General features: G+C 63.6%; 3 protein-coding genes across 3 annotated transcripts; 2 read left to right on the top strand and 1 right to left on the bottom strand.

The window, feature by feature from the left end:
* CHLRE_08g368350v5 (uncharacterized protein) lies at positions 1 to 8,839 on the top strand. Its single transcript, XM_001696094.3, has 22 exons — positions 1 to 221; positions 325 to 1,140; positions 1,491 to 1,634; positions 1,812 to 1,889; positions 2,144 to 2,191; positions 2,382 to 2,492; positions 2,761 to 2,940; positions 3,263 to 3,352; positions 3,501 to 3,593; positions 3,823 to 3,937; positions 4,095 to 4,168; positions 4,477 to 4,629; positions 4,901 to 5,002; positions 5,223 to 5,315; positions 5,484 to 5,683; positions 5,842 to 5,899; positions 6,226 to 6,341; positions 6,493 to 6,865; positions 7,144 to 7,353; positions 7,662 to 7,805; positions 8,164 to 8,249; positions 8,505 to 8,839. Exons 1-22 carry the CDS (start codon positions 111 to 113, stop codon positions 8,704 to 8,706), a joined length of 3,597 nt encoding a protein of 1,198 aa, XP_001696146.2. The 5' UTR covers positions 1 to 110; the 3' UTR covers positions 8,707 to 8,839.
* A 141-nt stretch (positions 8,840 to 8,980) lies between these two features.
* Positions 8,981 to 16,417, top strand: CHLRE_08g368300v5 (uncharacterized protein). Its single transcript, XM_043064977.1, has 18 exons — positions 8,981 to 9,695; positions 9,955 to 10,102; positions 10,364 to 10,609; positions 10,894 to 11,127; positions 11,481 to 11,726; positions 11,991 to 12,024; positions 12,294 to 12,361; positions 12,616 to 12,702; positions 12,886 to 13,032; positions 13,168 to 13,263; positions 13,539 to 13,625; positions 14,152 to 14,196; positions 14,364 to 14,438; positions 14,576 to 14,632; positions 14,939 to 15,073; positions 15,200 to 15,270; positions 15,495 to 15,603; positions 15,791 to 16,417. The coding sequence occupies exons 1-18, from the start codon at positions 9,064 to 9,066 to the stop codon at positions 15,905 to 15,907; spliced, it is 2,634 nt and encodes an 877-aa protein (XP_042921978.1). The 5' UTR covers positions 8,981 to 9,063; the 3' UTR covers positions 15,908 to 16,417.
* A 1-nt stretch (position 16,418) lies between these two features.
* Positions 16,419 to 20,770, bottom strand: CHLRE_08g368250v5 (uncharacterized protein). The gene is made up of 9 exons (XM_043064976.1): positions 20,412 to 20,770; positions 20,175 to 20,341; positions 19,753 to 19,880; positions 19,331 to 19,417; positions 18,969 to 19,052; positions 18,506 to 18,723; positions 17,696 to 18,231; positions 17,195 to 17,388; positions 16,419 to 16,966 (listed from the first exon to the last, which is right to left on the bottom strand). Exons 1-9 carry the CDS (start codon positions 20,492 to 20,494, stop codon positions 16,757 to 16,759), a joined length of 1,707 nt encoding a protein of 568 aa, XP_042921977.1. The 5' UTR covers positions 20,495 to 20,770; the 3' UTR covers positions 16,419 to 16,756.
* Positions 20,771 to 21,366: the final 596 nt, after the last annotated feature.

Raw genomic sequence — 21,366 nt, 5'->3', positions numbered from 1 at the left:
CGAATTACACCGATTTTACAGATGCTGCTTTGTTTAAACACCGCCTGGTTCTGGGCTGTCAGTCAAACTTAACATGCTGCTGACTGGCGCGTGAGCCGTGCTTAGGCGATATGTCAAGATACAGCAGCGGTGGGGGTTCTGGGTATGATGGATACGAGGACGACTTCGAAGTGGACGCCGGCGACGACTTGGACGGGGAGCTGCAGGTCGACGTGGGTCAGGCGAGCGCACGGCCCACAGCCGGAATTGTCCGGGGCCACCTGCACCGCCGCCAATCCCAAATGGCCCAGGCATGACGCCACCCCGGTGTTGTTTTCCACGCAGGCTGACGACGACGAATCAGCAGCAGCGACTGCAGCGGCTGACCTAGGTGCTGGCGAGGGTGCGGCGGTGTCCCCGCAGCGCAGCCTCGCAGAGCAGACTGGCTCCTACCGCGGGCACGACGACGGGGAGGCTGCCGAGCCTGGCGAGGGCGCACCTTCCACGTACGGCTCCCCTGCCGTACAAGTGTTTCGGCCTCATGAGCAGGACAGTGCTGGGCCCACACCACAGGCCGAGCGGTCCTCCGCCTCCGCGAGTCCACCCATGGCTCAGGCCTCCAGCAGCCCTCTGTCGCCGCCAGTGCCGCCGCTGCCGCCGCTAAACCAGACAGTCTCGCCCTACCTTGCACGCAACCCCTCCTACCACTCGGAGGCCTCGTCTGCAGCGGCACCACAGCGGGCGCCGGCAGTGTCGCACGACCCCACGCCAGCCAGCGCTGTAAGCTTCGCGGCGCACATCCCCACGGCAGCTGCAACAGCTGCGGCGGGAACACCCGGTGCAGGGGGCGTGCCGCCGCGGCCGGGCACCAGCCGCGGCGCAGGATCGCAGTCTGCCGCGGCGGCAATCCAGTCGCGCCCCACCACCGCCAGCACCGCCCCTCGCTCCCAGGCGCCGGCGCCTGCCGGCTACAACCAGCAACAACAACATCCACAGCATCAGCAGCAGTACGCGGCTTCTGCGGACGCTGCGGGCGCCATGCCGGCGCTGAGTCTGGCGCTGCTGCAGCAGGCGAGCCAGTCCGATGCGGCGGTGCAGCAGCAGCAGCAGCTGGCGGCGGCCATTCGGCAGAGCGTGGACGTGCTGCGAGCTAGCGAGCAGGTGGGTGGGCATGTGTGTGATGCTGCTTGAGACAGCCGGTTGGTCGCGGGCCGGAGAGATCGGTGAACGAGGCTTGCGATGGGTCCGTTGGCTGCTGGAGGTTGTCGAAATGTCTTGAAAGTTGTGTGTGTGTATGTGTGTGTGTGTGTGTGTGTGTGTGTGTGTGTGTGTGTGTGTGTGTGTGTGTGTGTGTGTGTGTGTGTGTGCTGGTCAGCGGCACGGCGCATGGCGCCCAGGGCCATCGCGTGGGTTTAGGTCGCTGCTAGAGGTCAGGCTCGTGCGGGAGCTTGGACGGCCATTGGAGGCCAATCACAATTGCGTGCATTTGAATTGTGGGGCGGCGTGCGCAGGCCCGGCAGATGCAGGCGGCGGTGGAGACGCTGACGTCGCAGGTGCTGGCGTCGGAGCGCAGCCGGGCGGCGGCGGAGAGCGCCTTGGTGGAGCTGACGCAACGCATGCAGGAGCAGGAGAAGCGGCTGAACGAATCATGGGAGGTGGGCGGGGCGTGCGGCTACGGGTTGTTGTGGCGTTCAGGACGCTTGCGAGCGAGCTTGTCAAACGGTCAGACTAAATGGCAGCTGCCCTACTGAGTAGCGGCTGTCGTGTCTTGCACCGGCGTGGCCGACTCTACGTCGCGTTGCGCTGCGTCACGCCCCGCCACCCTGCTGCAGGCCAAGCTGCTGGAGAAGCAGCGGGAGGTGCAGCAGCTGCGGACCAAGGTGACGCAGCTGGAGTCCCAGGGCGTCAAGGTGTGTATGGGCGGGGAGGCGTGTGGGGAGCGGATGGAACTGCCGTTTGTGGTTTGGGCCGCGTGGGAGTACCTTACTGCGTGGTGAAGTTGCAGAAGAATTGAAGTGCCAAGTGCTGCTTGTCGTCCGCTGGGCGGTATATGCTGGTATTGCAACCAGGGTGTTGCCACCTTGCGTGAGGCTCACCTGCCACGTGTGCTTGAGTAGTCTTTGTCCACGCCTAACCCGGCTGACGTGTGGTGCCTGCCGTACAGGGCCGGCTCACGGCGGCCAGCACAACCAACCCGCGCGGCAGCGTCCAGGTGCGGCCCACGCAGAGCAACGCCCATCCGCACTGTGACTCATGTGGCTTGCATGTCAAAAGTAATTCAATGGCTTTGCAGGCCCGCCTCTCTCTGTTCGTATCCCTTTCCCTACTCCAAGCTAGACTCGTCCACCTGCTGTGGCTTGCCCCACTACCCTCCACCCATGGCTCTTCTATCGCCCGAGCAGGGCGGCATCAGTCCGGAGGAGGCGACCGCCCTGCGCAAGGAATTGGAGCAGACCGAGGTGCTCATACGGGGCTATCAGCAGGAAAATGAGGCAGCCACGCGCCGCATCAAGGTGCGTGTGGAGGAGGAGGAAGAGGAGAAGAACGAGGAAGAGGAGGAGTAGGAGGAGGGACGGTGTCCCGGGCTCAGCTTACCGGCACCGGTAGCTCATCCCGGTCCCGGTCCCATCGGGCTGTCGCCGGCGCCATTGCGATTGTCAAGCCGGGCTGCGGCACACGCGTGATTGTGCGGAACCGTCATTGCGGCTTGCGTCGTGTGTCTCTACTCTTCACGTATCAACTCATACAGCATAATTTATGGGTGCATACTCCCGCGCACAGGAGCTGGAGGAGACGCTGACTGCGGCGCAGGCGCATGCGGCCGAGGAGGTGTTGCGCAGTGAGCGGGCGGTGCTGGTGGCGCGCGACGACGTGGGGCGGCGCAACGCCGAGACCGCCAACAAGCTGGCGCGGGTGCTGGCGCTTGAGAAGGAGCTGGAAGGCGTGCGGGAGGAGGCGAGGGTGAGGCTGGCGGGCGGCGGTGGGCGGGAGTGCCTAGGTCGATACTGCAGACTGGCCGAGACCGAGACCGGGAAAGGAGTTCGGGTTGTGTGCCCGGGCCCAACGAGAAAGTCCAATTATCATCACCAGAAGGGGGGGGGGGCGACATGGAAGACGCGGGGATGGGCATGGGGTAAAGGATAAGAGGCACGGGTGGTGTTTATCGAGCTGCGTCACTTGTGCTGCCCTCAGATGCTGATTGCCCGTGGCCCATATTCCCCGTGCCGCTCGCTATTCCCGACGACATTGACACCACCGCAACCAAACCGCGGTCTGGCTGCAGGTGCGCGAGTCGGAGCTGAAGGCGCAGCTGGAGAAGCTGCGGGCGGAGAAGAAAGCCATGGAGGCCAAGGCGGGCGGCGTGGACCTCAAGGTATGCGCGTGTGCGCTTATGTGTGTGTATGTGTGTGCGTGCGGTGGGGTTTGAGCAATCGCGATGTGGGCGATAGCGATCGGAAATTAGCTACCGTATTCCCAAGGCCGGTTTCTATCCTAGTCACGTTTCCAACCGCCCTTTGCAGGCGATGGCCGACGGCGACGTGCTGGTGAAGCAGCTGCGGGAGGAGATGGAGACGGCGCGGCAGGCCAACCAGGCGCTGGTGCAGGAGCTGCAGGTCAGGCGGGGAGCAGGGGGGGGCGGAGGCCCGGGTGAAGAGTGGGACCGCAATAGCCGTTGCGGCGTCCCGGACACAAAGCTTAGACTTGCTTGCATGCACACGCATCGCGCATGCGCACGCAACCTATCCTATGAACACACACACACACGCGCACACACACACACACACACACGCACACACACACACACACATTCGCATACACACACACACACACATTCGGACACAGGCCAAGCTGCAGTGGTACGCTGAGAACCAGGACATGCTCAACCAGCACGACGACCTCATGGCGGAGCAGCGCCAGGTCATTCAGCAGCTGCAGGCGCGGCTGGCGCAGTACGAGGGTGAGGAAGAAGGGCGGCCGCTGTACTCTTATCGTGCGAGCCCTGTGTTGGGACTGACGTCATTCTTGTGGCAGGCAGCAGCAGCTGAGGCAGCTGTCTTACAGGATGCTCCACATTCTAATACGGTCATGCATTGACGCGCTCGCACCGTCCGCAGGCCCGGGCTCCAAGGGGCCTGCGGCCACTCGTGCGGCGACCGCGCAGGCCCGCGTTCGCGAGCTGGAGGCGCAGGTAGGGTACGAGGGGCATACAGCGCGTGGGCGGGCTCACATGGCGTAGACACGTGCCAATCCACACACCATCCATTTAGCATCCAGCACGCAGACACACCCACATGGAGCGCCGTCCGCGGTACTGCACAGGACCCCACACCCTCGCACAGAATGAAATCTGGCACACACACCCTGTGTAGTTTTCCTGCCGCCCACCGGCCCTTTCTCCATTCGTAGAAGCAATCGGCCTCCTCATCCTTTGGGTTCGGTTTGGTTTGGGCTGGTATTCACAACCCTCCCAAAACAACCTAAACCCTCGACCCCCAGGTGGACCAGCTGCACAAGGCGCTTCGTGGCAAGGCGCCCGGCAACAGCCTGGCGGCGGTGGTGGCGGCGGCGCGGCCCAGCGCGGAGGAGAACGCGCTGGTGGCGGAGCTGCGGGAGCAGTGCGAGGAGCTGGCGCGCCAGCTGCGGGACAAGGTGTGAGCGGGCGGCGCGACGTGTGGCGGTGCGGCCCGGGCCCGGGCCCGGGCCTGGGCGCGCCGGGGTCCGCGTGCGCTCATGTGTTTACGCCGCCCTGCCCTCTGCGTCCACCTGCTCCTCCTCCTCCCTCGCCACATGTCCTTGACACGCGCACGGGCCACACCACACCTGCAGCCCCCAGCGCCGTTTGGGGTTGGGTTATAGCAATCGCACCTTTACGCCTGCACGCACCTGTATCCCTGTACGGCTTCGCGGCTGCGGCCCCCAGGACGAGGAGCACGAGCGGCAGCTGCGCTCCCACCTGCAGCAGCTGGACCGACTCAAGGCGCAGTACTCGGAGCGGGCGGGCCGGCTGGAGGCGGCAACCAAGGTAGGTGCTGCGAGGTGTGTGACTGCACGAGGCGTGGGGCGTTGGGCGGGGGGGGGAGGAAGGCTGGTCTTCATCGGCGGAGGCAGGCGGCAGCAACAGCAGCCGCGGAAGCATGGAAAATGGCCGTTACAAAGGACTCTTGGGATTCGGCAACCTCAGCGCATTCCCCTGCAATCTGGCATTCTTGCAATCTTCCATTACGCCTGCGCCGCACGCACAGAACCGCGGGCGGGCCAAGGAGTTGGAGCGTCAACTGGAGGAGCAGAAGGCCATGTTCGCGCGGCGCGTGAGGGACCTGGAGGCCAAATTGAGGGTGTGTGGGTTTGGCGACAACTTGTGTAACCGTAGCAGCTGTGTGGCGGGCCACGCTCCAACAACAGCACACGGGCGAGCATGTAGCTCTGGAGCATATAGCCGGTTGCAGGCCTTGTGTAGGACATGGAATGTCACCTGATGTCTTGCCGATGGGCCGATCGTGCAGGCTGCTCAGGAGCAGGGTGCGGCCATACCGCCCACGCCACTGCCCGGGCCGCCGGCGTCCGTCATGCAGACGCCCACAAAGGGGCTGGGAGGGGCGGCGGGGCACGGTGGGGGCGGCGGTGGGGCCCACCCACCCCCAGCCCCCAGCAGCGTGTCAGCCGCAGCACGCAGGGACGACCTTGTACCAGCCTCGCACCTGCGGTGGGTCGGCCTCGTCTTTGCTCAGCTTGCCGTAGCTAGCACGTGTCTGTGCTACACCCTATCCAGCCCCTCGCCCTCTGACTCCGTGTTGTCGCCTACCTTGCAACGTTCTCGCGACTGCGTGTCACCTGCTGGCGTCGCTGCCCCCTCGGTGACAGTGCTCGCGAGCTGGAGGTGAAAAAACTCACGGCAGACCTGGAGCGCAAGTCCAAACAGGTAGGTGCGCGGCGCGGGGTGACGCAACGCCTTGTTGCTGCTCGAAGCAAGGCCGCAGTGTGTCACGCCGACGCCGTGCTTTCCCCTGCTCGTGCATGCGCGCACACATACACACACATACACACACACAAACACAACACATGCACACGAACACAAACACACACACACACACACACACACACACACACACACAAACTAACTGCGCGCGCGTGTATGGCGGAATTTTGTTCCGTTTGATTCTTTGTTTAACACACACACACACACACACACACACACACACACACACACACACACACACACACACACACACGCTGACACCCGCGCAGGTGTCTGAGCTGCATCTCAAGCTGGGCGAGGCTGAGGCTCGCATCCTCAAGCTCACAGCTGACCTGCGCCGCAGCCACACGGCGGCAGCCATGGGCGCATCTCCGCTGCCGTCTAGGTGGGGATGCCCACGTGCCGTGCATGCTGCCGTGCGCCCCTCCTTCCCATTATGCTGCTCTAGTCCCGGCCCAGTTGTGAACTCTGTTGGCTGAAATATGTGCCATCACCGTTTTTGGGCACCTTCTTTAATGCCGGCAATGCCCGCGCAGGGCCCGGCATGAGCACCTGCCTTTCGACGACCGCCCCGTCGGCGCCGGCCCCGGCCGTGACCGCGACCGGCCCCAGCAGCGCCTGTTCTCGTCCGAGTCGGGCGGTGGCGGAGCCGATGACCTTGACGACCGCAGCGACGACGCGGGGCCGCGCGGCGTGGGCGCCGGGGGCGCGGGCGTGGGTGCGGGCGGCGCGTCGGGGAGGGTGGTGTCCTCTGACCTTGTTGAGAAGCTGGAGGAGCGGTGTGGCAACCTGACGGTGGAGAACGGCAGCCTAAAGGGGCAGGTGGCGGCGCTGGGGCGGCAGCTGGCGGCGCTGCGGCTAGAGCTGGAGGAGGCGCGCGGCGCTGGGGCTGGGGCTGACGGCGGCTCGGTAAGCATGCTAAGTCGCTGATACTGGTGTTTGCACATCTTCCAGCTCCGTGTTCTTCAATCTGCTTGCTAGCTGGTGCTGGATTTTCTGCCGTGCCACCGTGCGCGCCACCTGCACCTGCTGCTTCCCTCCCTCCCTTTCACCACCCACGCCGTCACCACCAATACCACCACTCCCACTCCCACCATCACAATTACCAGCATCACTACCTACACCTTACCCACACCACTACCCACACCAATCCCACCAACACCATCATCCTCAACACCAACTAACAGCAACACCAGCAAGCCGTCATCGCCGACCTGCGCCGCAAGCTGGACGCAGCGGAGCTGGCGCTGGCGACCGTGCAGCGCAGCGCCACGGAGGCGGTGGAGGCGCGGGTGTCGGCGGCGGCGGAGGCGCAGCGCGCCATGCTGCGGCTGCATGACGAGGTGGCGTACCGGGAGGGGCTCAAGTGGCAGGAGCGCATGGCCACACTGGAACAGGTGGAAGGGAGGGGGGGAGGGGAGGGGGGGAGGGAAGGGGAGGGAAGGGGAGGGGAGGGGAGGGGAGGGGAGGGGAGGGGAGGGGAGGGGAGGGGAGGGGAGGGGAGGGGAGGGGAGGGGAGGGGAGGGGAGGGGAGGGAGCGGGCAAAGCCTGGACAGGGTGGCAGTTTTAGTCGGCTGAGGAGCGGCTGGAAATGATGATCAGAGGTAGTTAAGTGGTTAAGGGACACATGTGTCCGCCCCACCATCAACCCCAACCACCACTATCACATACGCGCGCACACATGCACGCACACACGCGCACACAGGAGCTGCGCTCTGCCCAGCAGCGCTGCGAGCAGGCCGAGTCGGAGCTGGCGGTGTTGCGGTCCCGGGGCGCGGGCGGCTGGACGCCGGAGGCGGCGGCGTTCATGGCCATGGAGCGGCGGCTGGACGAGATGGCGCGGGAGATGGTGAGGGGGCAGCAGCCGGCAGCTAGGGCAGCGCGTTTGGGCAGTCCCCAAAGTTATGGCCCGGCGATGTGGCGACAGGCTTTGGATTGGGAATGGTGTCGAGTATGTGTGTGTGTGCTGGATGTGGAGCAACAGGTCGTTTGGGGCTGAGGCGAGGCGAGCGGGGCGTGCGTGTTGCGAACGCAAGGGGGCCTCGCGTGGGGAAGGCGGAGTGTATTGCGATGGTGCGGTAGGGATTTAGCGTAGTGCCCCTGCTTGTTTGTCATGCACCCCTCCACTATCACTGCTCGCCTCCATGCCTGCCGCGGATGCCGCCACCCACACACCCGCCCATCAACGCGCACGCGGACGCACGCAGGCTCAGCGGGAGGCCAAGTGGCGCGCGGTGCTACAGGACACACAGAGCCTGCACGGCGTGCAGTCGGACATGGAGCGACGCAAGTGGTGAGCGGGCAGCAGCCGCTCGGGTGCCTCACGTTCTCGAGGCCAGGATATTGGCGATCGCCAACGCATTCGGGAATCATCCTTGGGTGGTATCACCGGGCGTCATGTTTGCGGTGCCAGTGCCGTAGGCGGTGCCGGTGCCAGCCAGGCTAAACAAGCACAACTGCGACCCCAATCTTCTGATCACGCGAAGGCTTCGCTCATGCCTGGTTATGTATATGTGCGTATGTGTGTTTGTTTGTATGTGATGTGCAGGGAGTCGGCTCTGGCGGCTAAGGAGGCCGAGGTGCAGGCCACCCGTGCCGAGCTGCAGTCGCTGTTGGAGGAGGTGGCGGCGGTGCAGGCGCTGCAGAGCCGCGCGGCGGCGGCGCAGCAGCAGCGGCTCCAGCAGCAGCAGCAGGCGGCTGGGATAGCTGCTGGAGGGGGACTGGCTGGGTCGGGCGACCCGCAGTATTGATGCATTTGAAAGCTGGGGGGAGGGGGAGACCGTGGGGTGCTGCGTGCGCAGTATGGATCCGAGCCTGTCCTTATTTGGACTGTCATGCCATGGGTACGCGGATAACCAATTGCACCTGTAATGAGCTTTTTAAAGCGCTTCCTTTTTTACCCGTGGCTCCAGGATTCACGGGTCAACTGCTTGTTCACGGGTCATGTCTCATTTCTGTAGCGAGTCACTGGTTCCTTGCACTGGCGCAAACATTCGGTACCTATTTAACAGCTTCATAGTTACACTCAAACGCCTGTCGAATCCATAAGGTGGCACGCAACGGGCAGCTGAGAGTTATTTACCCGCTTTTGCTGGCAGCCGCTCACCATGCTGCGACCTTCCATAGAGCCATGTTGGACAGATGCCTTAGTGCCGCTTGCGGCGCGAGGAGTGCTGCCGGGGCTGCCTCCGCTCTCCAGCCTTCGGCATGCTGTGAGCGATGCCCTTCCGCGCTCGGCTTCTAACTCAGCCAGCGATGGCTCGGCGCTCGTATTCCCCGCTTCAGCTCTATTAGAGGCTGTTGAGGGCTGCGTGGAGTCGACCGCGGCCATCCCCGCTCCCGCCCGGCCCGCCGCATGCCTGTTCATCGCCTCCCTGGCCATGGAGCAACACGTCAAGGCGCATAGCACCAAGGCCCGGCTGATGAGGCTACCTCCCATCAACAACAGCAATGTCGGCGGTGGGAGGCAACCGGCGGCGGCGGGAGGGCTGCCGCCGCTGCGGCCGTACCAAGCGGATGTCGTGGGCATGGTGGCATTCAGCTGGGGCCTGGCCCTGACCTCGCAGCTGCTGCTACTGCCACCGGCCGGAGGCACCGGTGCTGCAACGGCTGCCCAGGCTGCAGCAGCTGCTACTGCTTCGGAGCGCTACAGCCGTCTGGCTGACGACTGGGAGGGGAACTGGCTTGTGATGGCGCGCACCGGCTCAGGCAAGACACGGATGTTCATCGAAATCGCACGGTACGTGCGGATGGGCCCATGTGTGCGTATTGGGCGGGATTACTTCCACCCAGCTCGCGTGCGTGTGTGCGCAGTCAAGTTTAAACATCACGCAGTGTCTTCAGTATCGTTGACCTTGCCAACACGCGCCTCCTCTTCTCGTCTCCAACTACCCTCACCGCTACGTTTTCCCCTTGCCGCGCCCTTCCCCCAAACCATCGCCCCACCGGCCCTGTCCCTGCCATCCATCCATTCTGTCCTCGGCTGATGGGCCGGAAAGGGTGATGGTGGAGTCCCGCAACCGTGAGCGCCGCCCCGGCAACGCCCCTGGCCTGGGCTGGGCGCTGGTGGTGGTGCTGGTGCCGCAAGCCATCCTGACCACCCAGCACGCGGAGGAGTTCAAGGCTGCGAACCTAGCCAGCACGGAGGTGCGTGCGTGTGTGTGGATGGTGAGATGCAATGGGTGTGAGTTGGTTGCACAGCAGCAGCAGGTGGACACGGGACAGGCACTCCTGCAGCGCCTGCTGACGCCACACGTGCGCGAATGAACGCACCTAATAACTTCGCGAATGCACCTTCCTCGGAAGCAAGCAGCCCAGCCCGCCGCTGCTGGCCCCCAACATACCACATGCCATGCCTGCTGGCTACAAACAGTTGTGATGACGCACTGACCGATGTCAACTTAACAGGTGCGAGCTTTCTCGGGCGCCAAGAAGAAGCTGTCGCCGGACACCTGGCGCAGTGTGCTCATGGACACAGGCCGCCTCACCCTCACCACGAACCGTGGAGTGTTGGGCGGGCAGCAGCAGCGGGCAGCCGGTGGCGGTGGTGGCGGCGGCGGCGGCAGGGGAAATGTGGCGGTGGTGTGCACGGCGGAGTCGTTCGCCAACCTGCTGCGGCAGGGGGAGGCGACCATGGAGCAGATCGACCTGTTGGTGTGTGTGTGTGTGTGTGTGTGTGTGTGCGTGTGTGTGTGTGCGTGTGTGTGTGTGTGTGGCGGGCTGCTGTGTGCGTGTGCGCGTGCGTGTGCGTGTGGGCGGCGGTGTGGATGTCAGGCTTTCTCTCAGGCACCCTGGGATTAATCCTGGGAGTGCAGGACCTCCCAACCCCCGGTGCCTCCAATCAACCAACCCACGCACGCACCCACCGCCGCCTACCAAAGCCCACTCAACCATCCTCCAATCCATCCCTCATCATGCTGCACCTGTCTATCATCCAGGTGCTGGACGAGGCCCACCACTGCCACAAGACACACCCCTACGCCAAAATTATGGACGACTTCTATCCCAAGCAGCCGGAGCCAGGGGCCGCGGCGGCGGCCGCACCTGCTGCTGCCGCTTTCAACGGCGGTAGCGGCGGTGCGAACGGCGGTGGCGGGGACGACAGCAGCAGTGCCTGCCGCCGGCCGCGGGTGCTGGGCGTGACGGCCTCGCCTGTGAGCGAACTGGAGATGGTGGGTGCGCGCACGTTAGGGGTTTTCGGCTGGAGGCTGTGCGTGTGGGCATGCGAGAAAGCATGTGGGACAAGGGTGCAATGCTTGTGTGTGTGTGTGTGTTGCTTGTGTGTGTGTGTGTGTGTGTGTGTGTGTGTGTGTGTGTGTGTGTGTGTGTGTGTGTGTGTGTGTGTGTGTGTGTGTGTGTGTGTGTGTGTGTGTGTGTGTGTGTGTGTGTGTGTGTGTGTGTGTGTGTGTGTGTGTGTGTGTGTGTGTGTGTGTGTGTGTGTGCCGCCTACGGACCACCTGCTACTGCTATACTGCCGCCTACGTGCTACTGCCGCGCCTACCCTCACTACCGCCGCCTGCTGCAGACCCTGTTGGACAAGGAGATGTCGGCACTGCTGCGGCGGCTGGGTGACGCCCGCCTCTACGTCGTGCACGAGCAGCAGCTGCTGCCGGCGTCCGACACTGGCGGCGGGCCGGCAGTAGCAGGCGGCAGCGGTGCGGCTGCGGGGGTAGGTGGTGGTGGCGGCGGCTACAGCGCTGCGGAGCCGGAGCAGCTGGAGGTGCACGTGCAGGCGCGGCCCGTGGACCAGTGGGTGATGCGGACCCTGCAGGTGAGCGCGGGAGTGACTGGTGAGAGGCGGATGGAGAGAGTGTTGGCTACTAGTGGGTGTTGTGTGTTTGTGTGTGTTGCTTGCCAAACGTGGCGCGCAGCCATCTGCAATGAGTGGCTCGCATACGGCAGTATACGGTATGCGTCGCGGCGTCTCGGGCGGCTGGATGCTATGCTGCATCCTACTCCAGCGCCGCGCTAACATTCCCGCTGTTCCTGAATGAACAGCTACTAACGCGGGCTATTGCCATCTATGTGCTTGCAGAACTTTGCAGTCAAGACGGCGGAGGACCGGCTGGGTGAGCACCGGGTGTGCGTGCTTGGTGAGGAGTAGGCAGCTCGGGCACACAAACAGCGCCTACCGTCGGTGCACGTGGAGTGAGCATGTACATGCAGTGATGCGCCCGTGACGCGTGCACAAACGTTTGGGTTGCCAATAATGCCGCCGTACACCAATGCCGCCGTATCACCGATGCCGCCGTACATGCGTACGCCATACCCTGCCATGTACCGGACACGTTGCTTATCACTGGTGCTTGATATCCCACGGCAACACTTGCAAATGCAGGTGGCGACCTGCGGGCGCTGCAGCCGCACGGACAGGAGGCGGCAGACGACCTCTACATGCTGACAGGGGTGCGTCGCGCGTTGCATCCTCTTCGCTTGCTTGCTGGTTCACTTGCTGCTGTCTAGTCGCGCTTGTCACATGAACGTACGGGCGCGCGGTCGGATTAGTCTGCACCCTAGCAGCACTTGGCGGCAGTATTCCTTTCCTCATCGTTCCTGCCTCTCGGTCTCTGTGCCGCTGCTATACCGTATACTGCTCTCTATTGCCTGGTTCCCTCTCACATGCACACACTACCGTACACTGTCTCGCGACACGACTCCAGAGTTTGTACAAGGCAGTTCAGGGCGTGAAAGCGGCGATGGCCAACCCCAAGGCAAAGGCCACCACATACCTGGACACGCTGGGCCAGGTACGGGGGGCATGCGCCTTGCTACTCACCTTAACACCTGAAGATCGCGTCGCTCAGCTTGTCATCCTGGTAGCACGGCGTGGTGTCCAGAACACCGACGGGTCCATCGCGCTGCTGACACGTCCAGGCAAGCTCACATTGCGCCCCGCGTTATTGCCTGGATGGTCTACCACTCGCTCGCAGTGGCTGGCTCTGGGCAGGACATTCGCGCAGCGCCACGTCTGCCCGGCGCTGGACGGCGTGTGCCACCTGTTGGACGTGCTGCGCAAGGCCGTGGAGCTGGTGGAGGATGCGGGGCTGGAGGCGGGGCTGCCGTACCTGGCACGGAAGGTGTGTGTGCTCTGTGGGGGAGGGGAGGGGAGGGGAGGGGAGGGGGCCTCCGCCCCATCACTACAGTACCGCACTCGTCCTTGGTTTAAGTCCAGCCACCACCTTGCCCAACCGCGTGTCTTGCAATGTCTCAAGGTTACGGAGCTGGTGGCGGACGAGCACGGCGCTAGTGAAGCCGGCGGCTGTGGGGACGTGTCGGTGCGCGTGTCGGACCTGGCGCGCCAGCTGCTGGTGAGAGCGAGCCGGCTGGATCGCCGAACATGCAGACGGGCCACTTGCTTTGCACAGTCTATCGGTAACCCAGCCATCCCCACGCAATGCAAGTGTGTGTTTGTGTGTGCCCAATCGCCCCCGGCCGATATGCACTCCCAGCAGCTTTGCTGTTGTGCTGGTGTGTCCTCGCTCATCCTACCTCTGCGTTGCCTGCGGGCCGGTCATCCCGCCGCTCGCTGCCTGAACCGCTTGTCACCGCACCCACACGGCTGCCGCTGCCGCTGCTGCTGCAGGTGGAGGGCGGCGGGGAGCTGTGCCTGCTGCCGGCGGGCTTCGGGCAGACGTACGTGCGGTGCTGCTTCACGTCGGGGCAGCTGCAGGTGCGGCGCGCGCTTCGGATGTGTGGACGACGTGCGCGGCCCAGCCTTACTTGTTTGCTTGGATGAGGGGCAGCATGTTTTGGAGCATGCGTGAAACCGCGTGATGACAAAGTAAGAGTGGCTTTGCAGCAACCACCGGTGCTCAGCCGCCCTGACTGCACTATCGCTACGCAGTGCGCTGCTGCTTGCGGGTTGCGACCTCCCCGCTCGCCCCTACTGTCTCAACCCCAAGCAGCTTTACATTACCCGCCCCCGCCCTAACTTGTACCCTGCGCCCAACGCCCCGCAACCCACTGCCACCGCCACTTCACCACACAGAGGGTAAGGCCAGCAGGCCAGTAGGCTAGGGGGCACGTGCGGCCAGGGCGGCCAGTAGGCGGTGCGCGCCCTCGGGGACTTGCTTGCGAGTGCGGTAGGCTGTTCGCGGGGACTTGCACAAAGTGGATGGGCGAGCCCCACATGACCACAGCTTCGTGTACCGTAGCATCACTGACCGACACACTGACCGACGCACCAAAACATGCAGGCGCGCACGCACCCAAAGTTCTGGGCCTTAATGGAGTTCCTGCAGGTGCGTGTGTGTACGGAGGGCAGTGGGTGCGTACGTGTTTCCACCACCCCCCTGCAAGCAACACAATTTTAGGCAAGTGTTGGCTCTTTGCACCCCTGCTTGGTGCTTTGTCCTCATCGTGTGGTGTTGCTGCCGTGTTTGTGTGTGTACCCTTGCTATCTGTGCAGCGATATGACCGCACCGGCGGTGACGGCGGCAGCAGCAGCGTGTGCCACGGCATCGTGTTTGTCAAGACCCGCCAGGTGCGTGCCTTGTGCTGTTGTGCATGTGCATGCGGGAGCGTCTTTTGTAACCTGCGACTCCTGATTAGCTTCCTCATCAAGAGCAAAACCGAGTGTGACTATTGTGCGTGTGTGCAACACAACCTCCCCACTGACAGGCCGTGTTCCACGTGTCTGACATGATGCGCCGCACACAGCAGCTGGCGCACGTCGACGTACGTACTCACCCACACATGCGTGCACTGATACTGCCGTACAGTATTGCACACGTACGGATGCATTGCCCCGGGGCCTGGCGGGGATCCTGACGTGGGTTGGGTTGCTTACCCCTCACGGCTCACGTGCGTGCGTGCTGGTAGCCACTTCATCATGACCTGATCCGGCCTGCACGCACCCATCCCCCGCTTCCCCACTCCCGCGCCGTTCCTTCTCCTTCCCCCTTCGCTCCGTCCGTTCATTCGTGCCGCGCCGCCGTGCCGTGATCGTGCTGATGCACTCAACGTACGTACGTACGTACGTAGGTCCTGGAGCTGGTGGGGCAGAACAACGCCGCCAGCAGCAGCAGCCGCGCCGGCGGCTCGCTGGCCGCGCATCACGAGCGCCACGGCCGCGGCATGACTGACGCGCAGCAACAGGAGGTGCTCCGGATGTTCAAGGTGCGGGCGGGCTGTACGTGTGAGCAGATAGGAGTGACGCCTTGCACTACATCCACACGCCCAAGGCTCAGCTAACCTTGTTGGCTGCGTGCGTACTCGCGTTCAAATCTATCCGCGTGCGTGCAGGACCCCAGCGGCGCGCGCTGCAAGGTGCTGATTGCCACCTCTGCGGGAGAGGAGGGTCTCGACGTGCCCAGGTGCGCTTGCTTGCTTGTGTCGGCTGTGTGTGCTGATTGGTGAGGGGCACACAATCACACATGTACACACTGCCACAACGACTGCGTGCACCCCGCGTGAGGCCATGGATCCTTGTTTGGGCGATTTCCGGTCCCTCTGTCCTACGTCTTCCATGGCACACCCTTTCCTGCTTGCTTGCGCATTGCCGTATCAGTATCCACCGCTGCCTCCTCACGCCCCGCAGCTGCGAGTTTGTGGTGCGCTACAACGCCGCCGCCACCGGCATCCAGCTGTTGCAGAGCCGCGGCCGCGCGCGCAAGCAGCAGGCGGCGGTCTTCCTGGCCATCCTGCAGGTGCGTGTGCACATTGCATGTGTTGCAGGCCCCGTGTGATGAGCGTGTGTCTATGACCGCACACACGACCATGTACAGATATCCACATGCACACACACACACACACACACACACACACACACACACACACACACACACACACACACACACACACACACACACACACACACACACACGCCACCCACAGGAGGCCACGCTGGACACGCACCTGCATCAGAAGTCGCGGCTGGAGGAGGCGACCCTGAAGGCCTACTGCCAGCAGTACAGCGAGGCAAACCTCAAACGCAAAGCAGCAGCAGAGTAGATAGGATTTGCATAATCGCGCATCTTGCATGTGGAGGGCCGGAGGGGGCAATCAGGGTAGTCCTCTATTGTACAAGTGACTATTACATTAAAGAATTGTAAATGTGGTCTTGTGGCTGGTGATCGAAGCAAAAGGCCATTCATGTACCGCATGACCGCCATTCACATTTCACAACACGGGCGCCGTTTGAGCCTACTGACAAAGCGCACCGCTACAGCGCATAACCGCCTTTCTTGGTGATGTGCTTAAAAGCCGCAAGAATGGGAAGTGGGGTTTAGGTTCGCGGCGCCGCCAGATAAGGGCAGAGGTGCTGCTGAATGGCGGGACTGCGGGAGGCGTCGGACTGCTGTCTGAGTGCTGGCATTGAGTGGCTAGCATTGCTGTATGCCGCATGCGGCATGCCTTGGTTCGGGAGCCGACGATGGATGGGTGGGTAGGTGGATGCCGGGCTGTCGTGCCCTCACACCGTCAATTCGCAGTGGATGCCAGGATGCATGTAACAATTTCAACGGAGATCAATGACGCGTCAATTAGTCGGCAGTCCAGCCATTTCATTGAAGGGCCTTACAGAGCCTTCGTATGCCCTCGATTGCTCCTTTTAATCGTCCACCCTTGCCATCCCTGCGCATCGTACACGTTCCCAGTCCCCCTGGCTAAGGAGCAAATCCCGGCCACAGCAAACCTGTGGCTTAACTAATGCGCACTGTTCGAAACACAAGCCGAAGGTGCTACCACCGATGCATGACTGGAAACGGTACCTTCCTCTTTGGCCCGCCTTCCGCCCCCGCCACCTCCTCGCCGCGCCATCGCCGTGTCGCTGTCCCTCCTCTTGTGCGGTCCTCCTGCCGGCTACTTGCCCAGCTCCGCCACAATGCAGCCATACACCCAGTCCAGCAGCTCCCGCAAGCTGCAGCCACGCAGCTGCCGCCGCCGCAGCAGCGCCTGGCTGCTACTGCCGCTTCCAGCCAAGCCCTGCTCCGACGGCTGCTGCTGCTCCTCATCCGGCTGCTGCGCGGCCTTGAGGTCCTGCTGCAGCCGCGTCAGCAGCGGCGCCAGGTCCTGCGCAGCGTCAAACAAAATGTGTGAGTGCAACAGTTTTGTTTCAGCAGCACAATGGTCTCCACCCGTACCCGCGCCGGTACCCCTGCCGGGCGTCAACCAGTCGCACCAAATCGGCACCCGGCACAAACACTCCGCCGCCCACCCAGCACACCGCCCCTGCCGGCCCCCATGTCACACCCCTCTCCTAATCCTACCCTGTCCAAAGATACCGCATGCCCCACCTACCTGCGAGGCGCGCGGCGCCTGCAGCGCCACCAGCGCCAGCTGCGGAGCGCTTGCACCCGCACCCGCACCGACAGCGTCGTCGCAGGGCCAGGCCAGCGGCACCTCCACCTCCACCTCGACTTTGTTGGGCAGCACACAGCGCAGCAGCTGCGGGGACACGTCCGTGGGCTGCAGCGGGTAGATCTCGTTGGCGTCTGCGGGGGCGGTTGATGCACGGCAGTTGGTTAGCGGCAGCTAGTTGGCAGCAGTTGGTTAGTGGCAGTTGGTTAGCGTTAAGGAGAAGTAATTCTTATGTGCGCGTTTGCGCCAGCAGGAGTGAGGGGCATTGGTCGTCAGAGGCGCGAGGAAACAGCAGAGAAAGCAAGCAGCATGCGGTGCGGGGCTGGCCGTCGTGCTGCGTCGTCTGCCAAGCCCACTCCTCGCTCCTTAGCACCGCGAGAGGAGCCCCAAACGAGACCTCAAACCCCCAGCGAGCCACGCACCCGACCCCCAGCCACGCACCCGACAGCTGCAGCTCGCGGCGGCAGTGCTGCCGCACGCGCGCCTTCACGTCGATCAGCAGTCCACTAAGCGCCGCGCCGCGCTCCCGCGCATCAGCACTGCCCTGCAGCGCCAGCGCCGCGCGCACGTCCTCCGTGATGTCCACAACCGGCGGATCCAGCGAAGCGCCGCACAGAAGCGGCATGGCGGGCGCCGAGGCGGCGGCGGAGGAGAAGCCGGCGCCGGCGGCGGCCGCAGCCGGAGGCGGCGCGAACTCCAGGGTGAGGCGGTGCTCCGCCGCCTCTGCGCCGATGCCGGCGGCGGCCGACGCGGCGGCGGATGGGTCCAGAGACATGCTGATCACGCCGGCGGCGCCCGTGCCAGCAGCCTGGGAGGCGGAGGCGCTGGCGGAGGCGGAGGGCGGCTGCGGGAAGTGCTCGCGGCCGGGCATGGCGCGCGGGATGGCCTGCGTGATGGCCAGGCGCAGGCTGGATGCGTCTGCCCCCAGCAGCTCCACACCGTTGAGGCGGGTCAGCGCACAGCACAGCGATTCGTACCTGCAGCACCGGCCGGGGGAGTGCGTGAGAGTAGGGCGGGGGATGGACAAGGCAAGGGAGGGGAGTGTGCTTTTTGTGACTCTGGCAAGAAACTGTGTGTGTGTTGAGGCGTGGGCATAACTGTGTACCGGCTGCCCTTTGAACCCCACCCCCGGCCATCCCTCCACACACACACACACAAATACACACACACACACACACACGCACACACACACACACGCACGCACACACACACACACACACACACACACACGCGCGCGCGCGCCGCACCCACCACTGCAGCTGCTCCGAGTACTTGGCTCCCTGCTTGGCCGCCGCCGCGCTGCACTCCTCCTCCAGCGCCTCCGCCTCCTCCCGCAGCTCCCGCACACACGCCTCCAGCGCGCCGCGCTCCGCCTGGCCCGCAGCCCAGTTGGCGCCCTCCCGCGCCGCCTCCGCCTCCAGCGCCGCCGCCTCCGCCTCCTCCTCGGCGAGCAGCCGTAGCAGCTCCTCCTGTGCGCCAGGAAAAGGGGTTGGTGGTGGCGCGAACAGTACGGGCAGGGACTCTAGCCTCTAGGCAGTCCTGCACCAACAGCGGGGGTGTGCAGGCCCGTGCCCCCAGCGCATGCGGCACCTTACTTCGCCAGCGCCCGCGCCCCACTGGTCCTGTGAACCCCAACACCGCGCTGTGTGCTTCCGCTCGTCACTTACAACAGCCACACCCCCGCTCCGCTGCCCACCCCCGCTTCCCTGCCCACCTCGGCCTTGCCGCCCACGGCGGGCTCCGGCGGCGCCTCGCGCCCGGCCTGGTACTCCTCCAGCTCGGCGGCGATGCGCGGCAGCTGCGCGCACGAATCCGCATTTGTGAGGTCACTGCCGCGTTGGGGGAGCAACATTGCAGAGGTCCCAGCCAGCCGTGCCCCTATGCGGTCGCCGCCTACACGCGCTTGGCCCATCCCGCGCTCGGCCGGCTGCCCCACTGCTCGCCGAGCTCGACGGCGCAAGGCCCCCCTTCACACACACACACACACACACACACACACACACACACACACACACACACACACACACACACACAGCTGCATGCCCATCTATTTTCCTTGTGCTCCTTAACACGTGCCTGCATGCCCAGCTGCGCCGCCGCGGCCTTTCCGGTGTCGTACAGCCGCGTGATCTGGCTGATGACGCCGCCCAGCTGCTGCTGCATCTGCAAGGGCCATGCGGGAGTACGGCACGGGTGTTTGGGGGTCGGGCAGGCAGGGGTCGACTGTTTGCCGGGGGGTGGGGGCATGGCTCCGGGTCCGAAGGCGGGTAGGTAGGCAGGCAGGCAGGCAGGCAGGCAGGCAGGCAGGCAGGCAGGCAGGCAGGCAGGCAGGCAGGCAGGCAGGCAGGCAGGCAGGCACGCAGGGGCGGGGCACGCGCGCGGGGTCAGGGAGAGACTGCACGCTCCCAGAGATGAAACAATGTCATGCCACGCAAGGACGATGGCACCCACAAGACGTAGCAGTACCACAGCTGTCACAAAGAGCAACAAGCAGTTACCTTGGTGATGGCGGCGTTGCGCTCGCGTATCTCCTCCTTCAGCGTCGTCACGGCCTTGTCGGCGATGCTGGCGTCAGAGGAGAAGTCGTGTTGCAACAGCTCCTGCGTGTCGCGGAACGCCTTCACACCTGCAGGCACATGTGCGCAACACCATAGATACGAAGCCGTGTGAGGTGATAAGGTGTTGAAGGTGTTGGCGCCTTGCCGTATGGAGCTGTGGCAGCGTTTGTGCCGTATGGGGCTGCGGCAGCGTTTGTGCAGGAGTCGTCCGCAAAGCCTCCCAGGCCCCAGGCGCGTCCGCGCGCGCTGAACCAGCCCCATGAGAGCCCCACAAATCCACCATCTTGTGGCTTGCGTTATGTCTTGGTAGGAGCCCCCAGCCCTAAGAGCTCTGCCCTACAGCGGAGCGCACCGCAGCTCACGTTCAAGGAAGGCCTCCTTCTGTCCTCCAAACTTCCAGTTGGCCTTCAAGGCCTTGACGTGGCTCTCCTGCGCCTGTTTACCGCCCGTGGCCTCGAGCTGGTCAAGGGCCGCACGCCGGTGGCCGTCCACGCGGCTCTGCATTTCGTCATGCGCCTCTTGTACATCCCTACATGGAGAGGTTCAAGGGCTAAGGATGCCGAACTAAGCCCCCGGACTGTTAGCTGCGTTCAAGATACCTGGCTATTGCGCTGAGTTGCGCAACCAGCTCGTTCCAGCTTGGTGTATTGGAGGTATCCTTTGTGTTTACTGGTCCTGTCATAGTCTTCATTAGCTGAGCGCCGGCAACGCGAGAGAGCGAGCCGGACAAGTCGTCAAAGGTAATTTGTCGCGGCCGCAGAAGTGGACCTTCCATTTAGAGTCAGGTCAGCGTTTCTCGGTCATGTACTGTTGTGTCAAACTATGCATGCTTACAGAGGTCAATTCCTAGGACCGCTGGCGAAGCTGTCAAATGTATTCAAAGAGAGACAGCAGCGCTCGCGCGCAAAAAGGACAATATTTTATTTAGCTAATGACCTCAGTGTTTGTGTCCTCAGTCACTGCAGTAAGTGGACATTTGAAGGCGATTGGACACGAAACCCGAAGCCCCGAGGGACCCCTGCCAGGACCCCCAGGCCCCAGCTTCACCATGCTGTTCCGAGGGTTTCTGAATCTCCTGTCTTTCCAACACATCATGCATAAGCATGCCTGCCTTAAAAGCTGGGAGCTCAAAACGTCATCAAGCTAGTCACAGCACTAACGCACTGCCTGGCCAGGGGGGGGGTAGGAAACAAAGTGCCAGACCCCATGGCCCGAAATCCCCCGGGACCCCCCTTGAGGGGACGACCGACCCCCTGACGGACATAACCTTGTTGTTCAGGGGTTAAAACCCCTCCATTTAATACCAAAGTGGTGTCAATCGACTCCTCTTGACGAGCACTATCACTCCGTGTCATCAGCGGTCCTGTTCTGAGACTTCGGTCACCGGCGGGATCCTATCCATGGAAATCCCCTCGGCCCACACCACCCCGCGCTCAACTCTCTGCCGCGTGACGAATGGACAATGTGCATCGGCAGCCTTGTTAGACGTGAACGCGTGCGCACCAGCGCTTCAGAGCCCAGCTGTGTCAGTGCGCATGTGTTGAATGCGGAGAC

Source organism: Chlamydomonas reinhardtii, chromosome 8 (genome assembly GCF_000002595.2).
Source record: "Chlamydomonas reinhardtii strain CC-503 cw92 mt+ chromosome 8, whole genome shotgun sequence".
Lineage (NCBI taxonomy): Eukaryota > Viridiplantae > Chlorophyta > Chlorophyceae > Chlamydomonadales > Chlamydomonadaceae > Chlamydomonas > Chlamydomonas reinhardtii.
The sequence above is the reverse complement of the archived record's forward strand: the minus strand, read 5'-3'. Positions and strand labels throughout refer to the sequence as shown.